Source organism: Rattus norvegicus, chromosome 16 (genome assembly GCF_036323735.1).
Source record: "Rattus norvegicus strain BN/NHsdMcwi chromosome 16, GRCr8, whole genome shotgun sequence".
In the NCBI taxonomy this organism is placed as follows: Eukaryota; Metazoa; Chordata; class Mammalia; order Rodentia; family Muridae; genus Rattus; species Rattus norvegicus.
Window position 1 is genome coordinate 34137720 of NC_086034.1, and position 18522 is coordinate 34156241.

An 18522-nucleotide genomic window follows, 5' to 3' on the forward strand; every position below is an offset into this window, starting at 1 on the left:
GCGCCTTCTCGGCTAGGGAGGACGTGAGCGACGTGAAAACAGGTCCATCACGGCGGCTTCGAGCAGCCTTCGAGGCTCGCCCAAGGAGTCTTCTCTCTGCCACGCCCTGGTCATGCCCACCGTTGCATTCCGACCAATAGGCGCAGATGTGCCACCCTGTGCGGCCGTGGGAGGAAATGCTGGGACGGTCGGACGCCGAGCGGCCGTTCACGTCAACGCGGTGACGTCACGCGCGTGCGACGCACCTGTCGGGCTCCGACTCCTGCAGCTTCTCTTCCAGTTCAGCGGGTCAGGGCCGGTCCGGTCGGGATCGCTCTGCTGCCAGCTCAGTGCCGGTGCGCTCGGGGCGGGCCCGCCGTCCGGAGGATGAGGCTGGAGTGGGCGGAGGCGTGAGAACCGGGTTACTTTCCTCCCGAGGTGGAGCGCGGCTGCCCTGTAGTCCTTTGAAAGCGCTGTGAACCCGGAGACTCAAGTCGGGGCAGAGGCAGGTTGACTAGAGGGCCCGCTAGAGCCGGAGGATTGAACTTCACCCCGAAACCAGCCTCCGCCAGTCCCACCTGGCCGCATTTACGTAACCTCTTCCCAAAGCCGGGTAGCAGTGAAGTCCGCCGGGGTGGCCACCCGGCAGCCGTGTCCCGGTGAAGCTCCCGGGGCGGCTGGCGCGGGATCTCAAGCAGATGCGGGGTCCACAGGCAGCGCATCCACCAGCCGCCGAGCTTGCTATGCCTCTGAGCTGCAAGGTGAGTCGCCAGCTGTCAGGTTCACTCCTTGACGGTGGACCGCGAGACCAGGCTCTGGCGTTCCCACCGAGGTACCTACCTACCTGCTGTCCAGCCCATTAAAAATCTTGTTTCCTCCCGGAACCTTCAAAAGACCTATAAGTAGAATTAAAACTAGGTACCAGCACAGAATTAATCTTGAATTTACAGTTTGCTCAAGTTTAAAAACGTTTAGGTTATTTTATTTATTCTTTTGGCCTTTAGACTTATGTTTATCAAATCATTTTTGTGCAAATATTTGCGTTTTGGTAGTAAACTTGTTGAAGCAGAAGTTACTTTAGAGAACTTTTCGTCTGGCGTGCTTTATTTAAAGTGCGGCATTTAAAATTAGAGCACAAGGAAGTTAATTGCATATTCATCGGGTATGTTCTAATTGTAGGCCGAGATTTCCATTTTGAAAATGATGACTCTTGACAATTGGACGAATGGTGACCATACCTTTTAATAGTTTTCCATGTATGCGAGTATAAAATTTAAAAATTCAGTCCTGAAAACTTTTTTCGATAGTCCTGCACTATCACTGTGGCTGATATATAATTGACACTTTGTAGATGTACTTCTTACCCATGAAGAATTTAGATGGTTATTTTCGTTGGATCAGTTTTACATGCTTTTGTAAATACTAAAAAACTGTTCTTTCAGTTCGGGAGTGTATACAAGAAGTTTAATGCTTATGTGGATGTTGTTGAGCAATTTTGAAAGGTGTTCCTTCTGCTGATGTGGGTTTTGTTTTTGTTTTTTCTAATGGCTTTAAATTCAGGTGTATAACTTATGGGTATTTTCTCAAATTGAATGTTTATATGGTGTTTGCAGAATTTATCCCAGATACCATTCAATCCCCACTCCTTCCTTTCCTTCTACTTACTTCAAAGCCTTTCTTTGAGTGGCAGCTCAAATGATTTTAAGAGGTCAGTATGAATAACGTGGGCCATTACTTGGAAATAGTGCTGCCTATGTACCTTATTAAAGCTTTAAAGAATTAATTTGGTTTTGAATCTATGTAGTTCAGAAGAACAGATTTGTTAAAGTTCTGGGGTTTTTTGGTAGAAAAAATGGCAAGTGTCCAGGTCATGTTGGTGATAGGCTTTCTGTTTCCTGTTGTGACATGCTGGTACTAATTTTCAGACCTCTCCGGAAGCCAGATTTGATCTCTGTGGTGGGTCATATATCAAAGCAGCATCCTGAGGGCTTTGACCGCTGACTGCTTCATAGAATTCCTTCTTGCTTTGTGGTCAGAATTGTCAGCAGACACTTCCAACATGATGCATACACTACGTGCAAATAGAGTGCATTCGCTTTCTCCCTCCCCACCCTCCCATTTTTCCCGAATCTCATAAAGTAAATACACTGACTTTGTCCGTTTAACAAGTGTGGAAACTTGAGAGAGAATTGACTATCATTCCTAAGGTCCCACAGCACCAAGTGCCAGACCGAGCTCAGCAGTGTCATCCCCGAGCTCCTGCTTTCAATCCTCAATGGTTGCAGGGTCCTGCAAGCCCCACTAGGTGACATTCTACTGAAGCGTTGGAAAGAGAGTCCTGGCACCATAGTTCCATTGCAGAAACTCTTGTGAGTGTTGTTTTTAACAAGAGCAGCCAGTCCTTTGCGTTAATACATTTTATGGCTTTCTGTGCACATTCATGTTTGTTTATAAGACTGTTCCTTTGATTCCTGAAGATAAGTGTTGCTTGGTTAGGTATAAAGTGAAGGAAGACCCCCTCCTGCCTCAGCCATTGCTGGAACTGAGAGATTTGCTGCAGCTGAGAGGGAAATCAGTCAGTCAGTTCTCCCTGTTCTTACAGGAGCAGTTGGATCCATTCTGTCTTTTAAAGTCTCAGTCTTCCATAGCAGCTTTTGAATTGGATTATTGTTTTATCTTTTTCCTTATCAATGAGCCTTACAGTTGTGTGTGACTTTTTTTTCCCTTTTAAAAATTATGTAGTGTTTAATCTTCCTTTTTCTGGATGCTTGTTTTTGTTTTAATTTACAAACTGTAATTGTGTGTGTATATTTGAGGTACTTTGATAAAAGTGTATATTGTGGCAACATTAAGTCAAATCCACATAGATCTGTTTGTTTTTAGTGCATATGCTTGTGTTTGAGGACACACACAAGTGATCGTGTAGCTGGGGTCATTGTGCTGTACGTTAAGTAGGTCACTAATTGCCCACATAACTGAAACCTTGTGCCCTTGACTAGACCCACTACCCCACCCCCATTTCCAGCCTTCCATCTTTGAGAACCACCATTGCTACCTGCTTTTGAATTAGATCTTTAGATCCAACATGAGACCATGCAGTGGTTTTTTTTTTTACACTGTATCTGTGATGGACACTTAGGTTCATATCTTTGCTCTAGTGAGTAATAGTATGAAGCCTAAAAGGATTTGTAAGTTTAGGAAATATTCTTCAGGGAACTAACTATTTAGTATTTTTGTTCTTTGAAAAAAAATATAAGGTGCAGTTTTGACATGCTAAATGAACAATAATGATAAATACGAAGTACTGTTACTTTTGGGAGAAACAGATTATTGTCTTATGTTGGAACATAAAATAGTCTGTCTTAATAATCAAGTGAATCTAATGAGAAACACTCTTCTCCATTGTTCTTGCTCTTTTGTCCACACCCTATAGAACGAATCCTACTGTATCTGGTGCTTTTAAACTTTTAACTTCATAAAAAATTTTGTGTCTTACATATATAGATGCTTTGCATGTATGTCTGCGTACCAGAAGAGGCTGCCAGATAGTTGTAAGCCGCCCTGTGAGTGCAGGGAATTGAACTCAGGACTTCTGGAAAAGCAACCAGTATTCGTTTTTTCTTTCTTTTTTTTTCCTAAAGATTTATTTTATGTATGAGTACAGTGTAGCTATCTTCAGACACACCAGAAGAGGGCATTAGATCCCATTACAGATGGTTGGTGCTGGGGAATTGAACTGAGGACCTTTAGAAGAGCAGTCAGTGCTCCTAACCACTGAGCCATCTCTCCAGCCCCTTGTGTTTTTTACACTGATGATTTACACTGCTCCTGAAAGTTGGTGGACTTTAATAATCTACTGAAACATGACTTATGCAGAATAAAATTTTTGCCTTTTTATTTTATCAAAATGAGAATACTTAGAATTTTACTTATATTTCTGATAGAAATCAACTTTATAAAAAATGTTTATTTATTATATGTAAGTACATTGTAACTGTCTTCAGACACAGCAGAAGAGGGCTTCAGATCTCATTACAGATAGTTGTGAGCCACCATGTAGTTGCTGGGATTTGAACTCAGGAACCCTGGAAGAGTAGTCAGTGCTCTTAACAACTGAACCATCTCTCCAGCCCCAGAAATCAGTTTTTATAATATATCCTTTAAATGCTCAGCATGTCTGGATCTACTGAAAGTCACTGTGTTTGAAAGGAGATAAATAGTTCTATTTTATTTTTTTAGAGAAGGTATGTAGCACTAGCTGGCCTGGAACTTACTGTATAGAGCAGACTTGTCCCGATTTCACAATTTGTCTGCCTCTGCTTTCTGAATGCTGGCATTAAACACAGGCAGATTCTGAGTTTAAGACCAACCTGCTCTACAGAGCAAGTTCCAGGACACCCAGGACTGTGCAGAGAAACAGTGTCCCAGTGAGCACATTTTGCCTATTAAGCTGGTTTTGCAGTATGCAGTGCTGGGTAAGACCATCGATGTCTTCTTTACAGAAGTAACTTGCTTAACACCTTCCAACACTATGAAAACTAGTTGTCAGGGAGGAAGTTTACTGCTCAGGTTGAGATTAATTGCTCAGTGTTCTGCAGCCAAAGTGTATGCTGTCTTCATCGATAGGACCTTGAAATTATGGTGGGGAACCAAGGGCAGTGGCAGTAGCTTGTGTTCTGGAGACCTCTGGGGCTTCTCTGACCAATAAATTGTAGAAAGGTATTTGTGCCTTACTTGTAAAAAATATTGAAATGGAAATGCTCTTACCTGTAGATGGCTTTCCCATCTCTGTCCTCATTGTTCTGGAGACTTGTGCTCCTCCTTCCTGGTTGGTGATGGAGGGTTTTCATTTACCTATTTCACCAGATTGTGACCTATTTTTTCTCTGTTTAACTTACTAGTCAGACATACAGTTGACTGACATACCTTTGGAGTTTAGGCATTAGCTTCAGTTCTGCTTAGATACTTTTATAGGAGAAACAAAACTTTATTGAGAACCATAAAAATCGTTTTAAGTTACTAGCTTGCAGGGTCTTTGGGAAATAGGTCTAGCAAAGTATTTATGTGTTTTAACAACCAAAGTGGTATCCATAGGAAAATTGATGAATTGAACTTAATCAAAATTAAATATTTTTATTATCTGGTAGACTCTCCTGGCCTATAAATGAGACCATTTCACAAACAACAGCAACAACCTTTAAATTGTATACATATGTCACATACTTTACTAACCATTAACTTTAATGAAAAAGGAAAAGTGAACAGTACTAGGACACACGATACATTCTAGATCAGAAGGTTAGCAAACTAATAAAATCCCATACAAGTGTGGTCACTGCTATACAGAGAGAGCTGTAAAAATCAATAGAAAAATTTGATGTAGGTGAAATTTGACTCAAGTTCTATGGTAGCCTTTATTTTTTCTTTTTTTAAAAAAACTACTTGCATGACGTTGGCTATTTAAAAGTTTTGTGTCTCAAATTTCTCATCTTCAGTGGAGAGAATAGCTCTTGAACCATATTGGCTCATATTTAATACATGTACTTTTGTCAAGTTAATGTAGTGCTAGAGAGATGTACTCACTAACTAAAGGAGTACTTTCATTTGTCAGTTGTTGATGCTTTGAGATGGTCTAAGTTCCGGATTGGCCTTGAGCTCTAGATAATCCTGTTTAAGATTTCTGAGGAGCTGAGGCTACAAGAATGTGCCATGTGCCTAGATAATTAATAGATACTTGGTGTGAGATCTGAAGAATGAGTAGCAAAGTTAGATGAAGAAGAGAGGGAATGTTCCAGATAGGCGGTATACTGAAGGTCTTGGACCAGGAGGAAGGAAGAATCCTGATGGGACTGGGAGATGGAAAAAAATCAGTGGTCTAGAGTCTCCAGAAAGTACACATTACAGAATGAAACTGGGAACTAGGCAAGGACTACCAGCCAACAGCTTTTTCTACTTGGTTAAGAAGTTTGTCTCCGGGGTTGGGGATTTAGCTCAGCGGTAGAGCGCTTGCCTAGCAAACGCAAGGCCCTGGGTTCGGTCCCCAGCTCTGAAAAAAAAAAGAAGTTTGTCTCCAAGGAGCCAAAAACCATCCAATGGAAAAAAGATAGTATTTTCAGCAAATGGTGCTGGTTCAACTGGAGGTCAGCATATAGAAGAATGCAGATTGATCCATTCTTATCACTCTGTACAAAGCTTAAGTCCAAGTGGATCAAGGACCCCTACATCAAACCAGATACACTCAAACTAATAGAAGAAAAAGTGGGGAAACATCTAGAACACATAGGCACTGGAGAAAACTTCCCGAACAAAACACCAATGGCTTATGCTTTAAGATCAAGAATCGATAAATGGGAGCTCATAAAACTACAAAACTTCTGTAAGGCAAAGGACACTGTTAGGACAAAACGGCAACCAACAGATTGGGAAAAGATCTTTACCAATCCTACAACAGATAGAGGGCTCATATCTAAAATATACAAAGAACTCATGAAGTTAGACTGCAGGGAGACAAATAACCCTATTAAAAAATGGGGTTCAGGGGTTGGGGATTTAGCTCAGTGGTAGAGCGTTTGCAAGGCCCTGGGTTCGGTCCTCAACTCCAGGAAAAAAAAAAAAGACAAAAAATGGGTTTCAGAGCTAAACAAAGAATTCACAGCTGAGGAATATTGAATGGCTGAGAAACACCTAAAGAAATGTTCAACATTTTTAGTCATAAGGGAAATGCAAATTAAAACAACCCTGAGATTCCACCTCACACCAGTCAGAATGACTAAGATCAAAAACTCCGGCGACAGCAGATGCTGGTGAGGATGTGGAGAAAGAGGAACACTCCTCCATTGTTGGTGGGATTGCAGACAGGTACAACCATTCTGGAAATCAGTCTGGAGGTTCCTCAGAAAATTGGACATTGCACTACCTGAGGACCCAGCTATACCTCTTGGGCATATACCCAAAAGATGCCCCAACATATAACAAAGACACATGCTCCACTATGTTCATAGCAGCCTTATTTATACTAGCCAGAAGCTGGAAAGAACCCAGATGCCCTTCAACAGAGGAATGGATACAGAAAATGTGGTACATCTACACAATGGAATATTACTCAGCTATCAAAAACAATGACTTTATGAAATTCATAGGCAAATGGATGGAACTGGAAAATATCATCCTGAGTGATGTAACCCAATCACAGAAAAACACACATGGTATGCACTCATTGATAAGGCTATTAGCCCAAATGCTTGAATTACCCTAAATGCACAGAACACATGAAACTCAAGAAGGATGACCAAAATGCGAATGTTTCACTCCTTCTTTAAAAGGAACAAGAATACCCTTGGAAGGGAATAGGGAGGCAAAGATTAGAACAGAGGCTGAAGGAACACCCATTCAGAGCCTGCCCCACATGTGACCCATACATATACAACCACCAAACTAGATAAGATGGATGAAGCAAAGAAGTGCAGGCTGACAGGAACCGGATATAGATCTCTCCTGAGAGACACAGCCAGAATACAGCAAATACATAGGCGAATGCCAGCAGCAAACCACTGAACTGAGAACGGGACCTCCGTTGAAGGATTCAGAGAAAGGACTGAAAAAGCTTGAAGGGGCTCGAGACCCCATATGAACCACAGTGCCAACCAACCAGAGCTTCCAGGGACTAAGCCACTACCCAAAGACTATACATAGACTGACCCTGGGCTCCAACCTCATAGGTAGCAATGAATATCCTAGTAAGAGCACCAGTGGAAGGGGAAGCCCTGGGTCCTGCCAAGACTGAACCCCCAGTGAACAGGATTGTTGGGGGTAGGGTGGTAATGGGGGGAGGATGGGGAGGGAAACAGCCATCTAGAAGGGGAAGGAGAGGGTTAGGGAGATGTTTGCCTGGAAACCGGAAAAGGGAATAACAATTGAAATGTAAATAAGAAATACCCAATTTAATAAAGATGGAGGAAAGGAAAGAAGTTTGTCTCCTAAGTACTGTGAAAAACGAAATATTTTAATATATGCCATAGGGAGAGATTACTAGTCAGACTTTTAAAGGCTGACTGCAGTACAAAGATCAAGTTAGGGACAGACAGGGTACTTATACCCCGATCATTAGAAATTTATAATAGTACACTAGGCTTTATCTCTGGGAGTGTAATCTTAATAACTTCGGGAAGTATGCTTAAAGCTACCATATATATATGGTATATATATATATATGTATATATATATGTATGTGTGTGTTACAAACTTGCTTTAAGTAATGTATTAACACTCTTACAATATTAGAATGGGTTGTCTTGGTAGGAGAAATAATAAAACAATGTTGCAGATTTCAAGACTAGCTTACTACTGTTGCTGAGGGGTCTGCCTGTGTTGGAAACTGGGTGCATTTCTCTTTGATCTCAGCTGAGTCAGAAGCTGGGTATTTATTGCCTATATTCTGTTGTGGTCATTGTGCTGGAAGTTGAAAAGAGACTAGCGCTTTCAAACAGCTTTCAGACTGTCACCTCGCATGGCGTAATCTTTGAGGGAATTATAAATTAGTTTTAAAAGATAGCTATTATTTAGTAATTTTTTGCTTGTTTTTAAAACCCACAGCTGTATTTTCTGAATGCTTTTGTTGTTAGGCACTGCTATGTTTTTTTGTGTGCAGAAAGAAAAGTCCCAATTAGGTGAGATTGTGTCAAGGCCATCTTGAGTCTTGGTTGGAGTCTGGGAACCTTTCTTTCAAGATCTGTGTGTACTTCTGTGACTTTCTAACCAGTCTTGCTTTACAAGCCTTACTGGTTTGACTACATCTATGGTTGGTCTAGTTCCACACATGTACTTTTCAGGTCTAAAGCCAATGTCAACATATTTATATTAACTTATCATTTTGGTGATAAGCATGGGAGTAGATGTATTAAAAAGTAGTTTAGGAGTATTATTTTTGGTATACAGAGTAAAAACAAGGAAAAAATAATTTGGTTTTACCTGCTTTGGAAAAATAAAAATTTTTAACTATTTTCAATTTTCCTCGTTAGTGTTTGACCCTGGGATCTAAATAATTGAATTATTTTAATTTGATTGTAATTTTTTAAGTTATAATGCTAAGTTTAGAAATTAGGTGGTGCTTGCCTGCAGTAAAATCCACAGAGGGCCTGGCATTTCAGCCACTTGTTTCATCCCTGTGAGGTTCTACCCTGCAAAGCTCTGTGCAGTCTGCGTACTATGCAAGTGACTGCGTAGTAAGCTGCACACCCTAAAGGCATCTCTGCCCTTGATCCATTTTCATTCAGCAGATCTTGGATACTGTCTTACAGCACCGCTCCAAGGAGTTTTTCTTTCTTTTTTACACCTGCAGAGTGAGAAGAGAGAATTAAACCATCCCTGAACAGTCAGCATCATAGCGGTAGCAGTTGTTACAGTGGATAGACTTAGTACTTTTTAATACAAACACAATAGCTCAGTAGCTTTCATTTTGTGATGTTAGAATCCAGGATTTTTGTCGTATGTTGGGAAAATGTTGAAGCCATTTTCCCCTTTTTTGCAGATAAGCAGCCAGCTACATGGAGTCTGAGCAGCTGTTCCATAGAGGCTACTATAGAAACAGCTACAACAGCATAACGAGCGCGAGTAGCGATGAGGAGCTCCTAGATGGAGCAGGTGCTATTATGGACTTTCAGACTTCCGAAGACGACAATTTGTTAGACGGTGACACAGCAGCTGGTAAGTTCAGCATGACAACTGAGAACTGTAGTCACGAGCATACCAATAGATATAGTTTCGTTTCTTTTCTTTTTTTTTTTCTTTTGAGACTGACATTTGGGGTAACTTTTTAAAGCCAAGGTAAATTCAGGTGACTTAAACCTAACCATTTAAAAGTATACATCTCAGTGGCCTTAGCATCTTTACAGTATTATGCTAAAATATTTTTACTACCTCCTAAGTTTCTAACATTGGAATAAATTTTTGATTTTTTTAAGTATAAACTTTTCTATAAGTATAAACTTTTTAAACTTTTAAGTATAATTCAGAGAGCTATGCAATCATTACATCATACTTGTGAGAATAAATGAATGTAAAATAAACAAGTTATATAATCCTTTAGTTAAGAAACACTCCCTAGAATCCTTTCTTCTTACTCTAAAAGATGACTGTTACTTGATGTCCGTTTAGATTGGTTTAGCAGGTTATTTACACTTTCTGTAATGGGGTCATAATATATGAAATTTTGTCTCTGGTATTTTTGTACTGTGAGAATATGTAAGTGCATGGGTTTTAGTAAAGGTACTGTACCTCATTGTGAGTTATGCTTAGTGTGAGTGCATACATCTAGAGTTCCTGTTTCAGTGTCACCAGGGACTGTCAGAGACGATCTGATGTTTGGAGTTATGCTTGTGTCTGTCTGCAGTGTGAAAGTTTAGTTGGCATCTTTACCAAAGCGTAGTTTTGATGGTTTGAAACATTATAACTGCTCAGTGCGTACAGAGGTCTCTCATTTTTAGCTTATATTTGATGGCTTGAGATGCATTTCTTTATGTTGACTTGGCTTTTTAGGTTGCCTCCAGAAGTGTCAGATCACTGTCTATTTTATAGAAACATGTTATATGTTCTCATTTGTCAGATACAGTCATTGCAAATGGTTCCTCTTACTCTGAAGTATGTAGTTTCATTTTCTCAAGACCTTTTGGTGAAGTCATTGGTTCCGATGAAATCTTGTTAGTAATTTTCTTTATTCTTATTTTGTGTTCTTGTTTATAATTCTTCTGAACTGGGTGTGATGGTACGTAATGCCAGGTGCTGAGACTAGGATAGAGATGTATACATAGCCAAATGTTGTTATTTCAAAATTAAGATGTCTAATATTTCAGGGGATCAAAAATAGTATTCTCCAGATTTAGATCTGGAATCTGCTTGTATTTAACTGTGGTAATGTAAATAAGAATTCAGATTTGATTTTTCCCATATGCACAACTGGTTGGTCCAGTACCAAGACAAGCAATTCTCAGTTAAAATGACGGACAGTCTGGAAGACAGTTTGGCAATTTCCTATAATATTAACTGAGTATTTACTGTCAGATTAAGCAATAATGCAGCAAAATATTTACTCCAGTTAGGGGATATATGCACATGAAAATGATGAAAAAGTAAAGAAATGGAAACACAGAAAAGCCAAAACCTCACAGTTGAAACTAGCTGCAGTGTTACCTCTGTAGATGGACCAAGTAGCTGTATTTCCCTGTGTGTTTCCTGGGCTTTGTTCTCCCGTACGCTTCTCAAGTCTTTGCCCCCTTTCCTGTCAAACTTCAGCACATGTGTATGTTTTGTAGTTAGATTTGCTTAAGCAGGATATACTTAGGTATTCTTTTCTATGTGTTAATAATAGCCTGGTTGAGGTATTAGAGAGACTTAAACTTAAATGTGACTTGATTTTTTCACCCTCAGATTTTTCATACTAGTTTTTACTAGTATCTCCCTGTTCTGCTTTGTTTTCTGTTGCTATGATAAAATGCCAACCAAAAACACCTTGGTGAGGAAAGGGCTTGTTACAACCTCAAGACTACAGTCCATCATACAGGGAAACTAGGGCAGGAGCTGAAGCAGGAACAGAAGCTTGATCATGGAGAGGTGCTACATTTTGATTATTCCCTCCAGACTCTTTGATAGAAAAAGACAGTACTTTGCATTATTAGCCATTTGCTTTCTTAGAGTTGCTGATTTTTCTGCCTAATTTAAAAGTGGTTTTTATTGTAACTTATATACTAAACTATGTGCATTCATAAATTGAGAAATTGGGTGAAATGAACAACCTTCCCCCCCTTTTTTTTCTCTCTTTATCTCTTTGGTTCTATATGTGGGGTGTAAAATTAACTCAGGGAAGTAGAGGGAACAGGAGAGGGATCTAGCACTTCTCATGTTCCCACTCTGTCCTCAAGTGCTAGTGATGCCTTTACTCAGACTTAGGAGGAGAAAGGAGAGAGAGAGGATCATTTTCCACTACCTGAACCCACCAATAGACGTCCTTGTATGTCACTGACCAGAACATGCCCAAACTAAGACCAGCCCCTGGCAAAGGAAATGACATTACTGACTAGTTAGAACAGTCATGATTCCTTTGATGGACCTAGGTATGTTGCCAACCAAGTAAAATTAAGAATGTGTTAAGGAAGAAGTTGGAATGCCCTTTGGGGATGCAGATACTCTTATTTTCTCTATAAATTCTGTCCTCAAAGTTAATTGCATATTTTAAGCTTGATATTAGCTACTCTAAATGCTATGTCTCAAAAATAAATTTCTTTTCTTTTAAAGACGTTTTGTAGCATGTATTTAGTGTGTGTGCGTGTGTGTGTGTGTGTGTGTGTGTGTGTGTGTGTGTGTGTGTGTATGAATGCCATGTTGCCACATGTGGAAATGAGGATAACTTGGCAATGCAGTTCTGTCCATATAGGTTAGAGGGAATATAACTCAGGTCATCGGACTTGGTGATAAGTGCGTTACCCACCGAACCATCTCACAGTCCCAGTGAGTTTTATTTTAATACACCTTTGAATTGTTAAGATTGTTGTACAAGGGGAAGTAATGCATGAAGGACTACAGGGAATGTCCTTTTGGAAGACAGTGTTCTTTCAATGTAGTTGATGTGATCTTCAACAGTAGCAGAATGGGGGTGGGTGTTTGGAAGAAGCAGGAACCTTTTATCTACGATCATGAATTCAGAAAAATGTGAGGAGAGATCTCATTTTTGTGTATCTAAAGAGTGGCGACAGTAAATGGTAGAACAAGCAATTGAGAATAAATATTTTTTCATGACCATCTGTTTAGTTTCCCAAGACAAAGACCCACCAAACACAAACAGCATAAAACCCCCAATCACTAGAAAGTCCCAGTAATGTTTACCATGCGTGTCAGTGATGTCAGGAGCCTTCAAGGTGGAGACTTGGCTTTACACCCTGGCTCAGCTTATTCTGGAACTTTTGGCAAATCAGCCTCTGCACGGCTCACGTCTTCCTATTAAAGATAGCAGTCATTGGGTAGTGCTCTGGGAACTGGGTGCCTTAGGATCTTTACACAAATGATGTAAATCGGGGCATTGAAAGAATAGCTGACTAATGGTAGAGAATCAGTTAATAGTGGCTCTTTCTGGTTTTTTGTGTGTGTGTTCTTTCTGCTTGAATATGCTAGACTCTTTTTTTCTTTTTCTTTTTTTTCAGAGCTGGGGACCGAACCCAGGACCTTGTGCTTGCTAGGCAAGCGCTCTACCACTGAGCTAAATCCCCAACCCCAGAATATTAATCAGGGAGGTCTCTTGCTACTTTTTTTTTTTTTTTTTGGATTTATTTATTTATTTTATGTACAGCATTCTGTCAGCATATGTGACTGCAGGCCAGAAGAGGGCACCAGATCTCATTACGGATGGTTGTGAGCCACCCTGTGGTTGCTGGGAATTGAACTCATGACCTCTGGAAGAGCAGTCAGTGCTCTTAACCACTGAGCCATCTCTCCAGCCCTAGACTCTTTATCCTAGTATGAGCAAATTCCTTTTATGACAGCATGCAAATAAGGTATCAGTTACATTTCCTGTATTTCTAGTGAAAAGGATATAGGTCTAGAACTGGAATAGGCTTAAGTCATAAGAGAAAACCTGCTTCAGGACTTCATCTTGAGACAGCTGGTTTTGTATCGTTTATAAATCTTTTAAGAAATGTGTTTACTAATGTCAAGAATGAAGTCTGCTCAAATTAAATACTAAAGTAATCTAGAACACTTAGTTACCAAAAATACAAGTATCATTGAATAGTGACTATTAGTATCAGTAACAAATGTGAATGAAAGGCCAAAAAATTAGGCTGTATCTATAGTAAGTGCAGCTAATTTGAGTGAATCATTTTAGCCAATTAAAACTCTTTGGAAAAGGGAAACATTGGAAGTCACAGGAAGGGGGCAAGCGTTTGTGGCCAGAGTTGGATTCATTGAGGAAGACCGTATGAGTCTAGCATCCTTACCAATGAAGCGCCGCCATCAGTAGGACCTTAGACTCACTCTTAGCCAGTGTGCTCTTCAGGTGAAGTCAGTCCTGAGAATGGTGGAGTGAACCCTGAGCAGCTGTGGGCGTAAGGAGATTAATCTGTGGCACTTGCTTTGTGTTGCTGATTAATTGTGATGTTTAAAATAGAGTGCATGTATATATTTTTTCTTGTCTTAAATGCTTATCTGGCGGGATCTCTTGAGGTTTTTAGATTGTGTGAAACTGAATGTTAGAGTTGAGAATGTTTACTCCTAATTGTCTTAATTTCCTCTGCATAGATAAACTTTAAAATATTTCAGAAACACTAAAATACAAATATAAGATGCTTTAATTGTTGAAATATTTTGGGACATATGCAGTCTGGGATTGGAATACAGGCACCATCATTTCCCCATTATAGGCTGAATAGTCTTTACTTGAAATGCTTAAGACCACATTTCAGAGTTTTTATAGCTGGGCTGGGATCAGTCAGTATTTGCATATATATATGTAAATTTTTTGGGCATGGGACTCATTTAAAAACAATTTATTTTTATGTTTAACCTGAAGATAATTTGTATAATATTTACAGTGTGCCTATGCCTTGGCTGTGACTGCCTATGGTTAGCAGAAAGCAGGAGAGTTTCCTGATTCTGTTTCCCTTTGGTTCCGAAAGGATTAGGAATTATAATATGTAACTGTTTAGATTACTAATACTATACCAGTGAAGACACAGGAGGTGAAAAACCTGCTAGCTCAGCGTGGTGACTTTAGTTTCTGAACTGTGTACAGGATACCGAGGTACAAGCCTGGATCCTTCAACTGAACTCTTTAGGAACTTCTTTCTACCTGTGTCATTCTACCAAGCTATTCTACTTTTCTCGTGAGCTCCTACAAACCTAAGAGGGCTCCTTAGCTCTCTTTACCTGAATATAGTTTTACCTGTCCTGCTGGCTGCTTCTCTTACCCAGAGCTCCTACTTTAAAGAGGGAGGGAGGGAGGAGGAGAGGAAGATATCAAAGGTCCAGTTGTCAGCCTGAACCTTGTCACTGTCGTAGCGGGTGGGCTCCAAGCCAACAAGCCAAGTCTGTAGGGGCTGAATCATTTCACCTTTATGGTGGAGTACCCAAGGCTGTCCAGCTGACTTTGCCTCAGGTCACAGAGTACGGATCACCTGACATCTCCGAGCACTTTAAACTAGGCGGGGACTTTGCATTCTTTACCATTCTTATCTAGGGAAGCTTTTAGAGGCACACCCAGGACACACCTAACTGCATCTGACCAATGCAGTATCTATTTAAGTTTTTATATTTCGCTAATAATTAGGGTTTTTCTGTACAATAGTCAAATATCCTGTAACAGGGAAGGCTCTGTATCAGTGTATGAACTTTACAACTCAAAAATATGTTTAAATATTACTTGAAAATATCTGTATTGGGCTGGAGAGATGGCTCAGCGGTTAAGAGCACTGACCGCTCTTCCAGAGGTCCTGAGTTCAAATCCCAGCAACCACATGGTGGCTCAAAACCATCTGTAATGAGATCTGATGCCCTCTTCCGGTGTGTTTGAAGATAGCTACAGTGTACTTATATATAATAAATAAATAAATCTTTTAAAAAAATCCGTATTGATATCAGTTTTATAATTCAAAATGTCCAGTATGTGTATAATTAATTTTAGTTATTTTCCTTATACACTCCTTCCCTTTCCTAATGAAATCCTTCTCTCCCAAATATTCTTCCTCCAACTTTCACTTCTGCTTTTTGTGAGACCCACTGATTCAATTAGGCTTCCTTACATGAACACGAGTGGGAGGATATTACTGGATCACAGATAACTTCTCAGTGGCTAACCAGGGGACAAAAATGACACCTTCACACAGCAACCATTAACTGTCATTAATTCCTCAGCGGGGAGTGGCAGCTTGTAGACCCCTCTTCTATCCATGATGAAGTGTTAAGACACCAGACTAACATACTTTCTAAGGGGAACTATACCTCTGTCTCTGTTTATAACAACAGGTAGGGGTGTGTGTGTGTGTGTGTGTGTGTGTGTGTGTGTGTGTGTGTCTAAGGAGATGGCTCAGATACTAAAGTTCTTGCTATGAAAGCATGATGACCTGAATTTGAGTCCCAGACAGTGCTTTTCAGTAAAAGTTCAGACAGTAAATATAAAGATTTTTATGTGGCTTTTGGTATAACATTCACTGATGCTTCCTATTGTATTAAAACCCTAATTTTACAAGGACATCGTGATTGTATGGCCTAGGCTGACCCTCCCATTCTAAAAATCCAAAATCTGAAGCTCTTTGAGCTCCTCTGTGCTGTCATATATAGAAACAATTATATGCCATGAAATTATTTTAATGTTCTATAACATTATTTTTAAGCCTTGTGTGTGAGATATGTTTAAAACATAAATGAGTCTTGTGTTTAGACTCAGATCTCACCCCAAGATATCTCATTTTGTATGTATAACTGTCCCAAATCCTTGAACAACAAACTACAAAAAAGCCCAATTTGAAGTATTATGATCCCTAGTGTTTTGGGTCCGAATACTCTACCTGCATAGGCATTGAAATAGAACGGTCTGACAGGACCCACAAATTCATTCTAGACTGTTTTTGAACAAATGAGACAGTACAGACAAATGTTTTAGGAATTAATCAGTGATTATTTCTTACTGAGTTGTTATTTTGTGAATCTGATTTTAGGCTTAGAATTATTTATATATAAAAAAAGGAATTATTTATATGTAGGTAGCTTTCATTAAGAAATAGTAAAGCTCAATACAATCTAAGACTAAATAGAAGTTGCTAGAAGTTTCTATTGCTGTGTGTAACTTTTGTTACCCAGCCTTGTGTTCCCAGCTGGTCACACACTCGCATCTGCCCAGGAGCTATCTCAGATCCTAGAATAAATAAACACATACACTTCCTCCAGTTATTTGGAAAATGCCTTTGCTAGCAATACTGGGGCTATACCTAATTCTCCCTAATTAGCAACACCTAATTCTTTCCCTGCTATCCTAGGCCAAGTCGGGGAAAGGCCAAGTGACTCTGCCTTCCTCCAAGGATCATTCTGCTAATGAAAATTGTTTTTACACAAAGTCTGAATTCTTCATTAAGAAGAATTTTGTGGGGCTGGAGCAGTGGCTCACTGGTTAAGAGTGTTTGCTCCTCTTAAGTACCTGGGTTCCACTCTCAACAGTGCTTGGCTCATGGTTGTCGGTCACTCCAGTTCCAGATCTGATGTCCTCTTCTGGTCTATGTGGGCCTTGCATACATGTGACACATAGGTGCTACTTAACACTTATAAATATATTATAAAAAGAAATCTTTTTTTTTTGTTTTTTAGTTTTTTTTAAAAGACTTATCCCTTTATTATATATAAGTACACTGTAGCTGTCTTCAGACACACCAGAAGAGGGTATCGGATCTCTTTACAGATGGTTGTGAGCCATCATGTGGTTGCTGGGAATTGAACTCAGGATGTCTGGAAGAGCAGTCGGGTGCTCTTAACCGCTGAGCCATCTCTCCAGCAAAAGAAATCTTTTTTAAAGGGAATAATTTTGTGTCAGACACAAAATACATGCAGTATTTAGAAAAGGTCAAATGTATATGTATATGCTTTATGCATGACAAAGCTACAGTAATTTGTACTATGATTAGATTGTTGTTGTTGTTGTTTGGTACAGGGTTTCTCTGTGTAGCCCTGGTTATCCTACAACTCACTCTGTTGACCTGGATGGCTTCAAACTCAGAGATTTACTTGTGCTGGCATTAAAGGGTGTGTCACCACAACCTGGCACAGTTTTAAACAAAATGGTGACCATGAAAGTCTTAAAAAGTGAAAGAAATAATTCATCCAGTGACTCACAAAATACTTCTCATTGAGATGTATCTCTTTTTTAGTATGTCTTTTAGGTAGGAGCCTTTTGATCTTCCCCATACTGCTAATTATACTTAGTAGTATAATACATTATACTACTAGGAAAATGATTAGAGTCCTGTCCTGGTGCATGCTAGGTAAGCTCTACTACTGTGATACATGCAGCCTGCAACCCTTGTGTTTATGAGACAGAATGCCATAGGGTAGCCCAGCCTTTGAACAATGAGCTCGGATAAGCGTGTCTCACCAACCTAGTAAGTAGCATTTTTTAAAAAAAACATTTCTTTTTTAAATTTTATCTATTTATTTATTATATATAAGTACACTGTAGCTGCCTTCACACACCAGAAGAGGACATCAGATCTCATTACAGATGGTTATGAGCGACCATGTGGTTGTTGGGATTTGAACTCAGGACCTCTGAAGAGCAGTTAGTGCTCTTAACTACTGAGCCATCTCTCCAGCCCCCAAAACATCCTAAGTTTCTAACATTTAGCATTACGATTTAAAAAAAGAACTTAAAACTTTAATTTATTTAAAAATATAACTATAACATGTATTTTGACATTAATGAAAAATGTATTTTTAAAATAAACTTAATGAGAAGAGTGGCATTGATTTAATTTGTAAAATATCTCAAATGTTTTCCTTAGTAGAGGACAGATTCTAAAA

The 18522-nt window shown here is 39.6% G+C and overlaps 1 protein-coding gene across 3 annotated transcripts in view; it reads left to right on the forward strand.

Annotated features, from left to right (window-relative positions):
• Positions 1-284: 284 nt before the first annotated feature.
• The window catches only part of Clcn3 (chloride voltage-gated channel 3), a 72981-nt gene continuing 54743 nt past the window's right edge, over positions 285-18522 (forward strand). Inside the window, exons 1-2 of one of the 3 annotated variants that reach the window (NM_053363.3) lie at positions 285-740; positions 9506-9681. In NM_053363.3, coding sequence (NP_445815.2) covers positions 9522-9681 — 160 coding nt within the window. In that variant the 5' untranslated portion in view covers positions 285-740; positions 9506-9521. The remainder of the gene's footprint in view (positions 741-9505; positions 9682-18522) is intronic. The other 2 variants (XM_039094868.2, XM_039094870.2) reach the window with 2 other exon arrangements.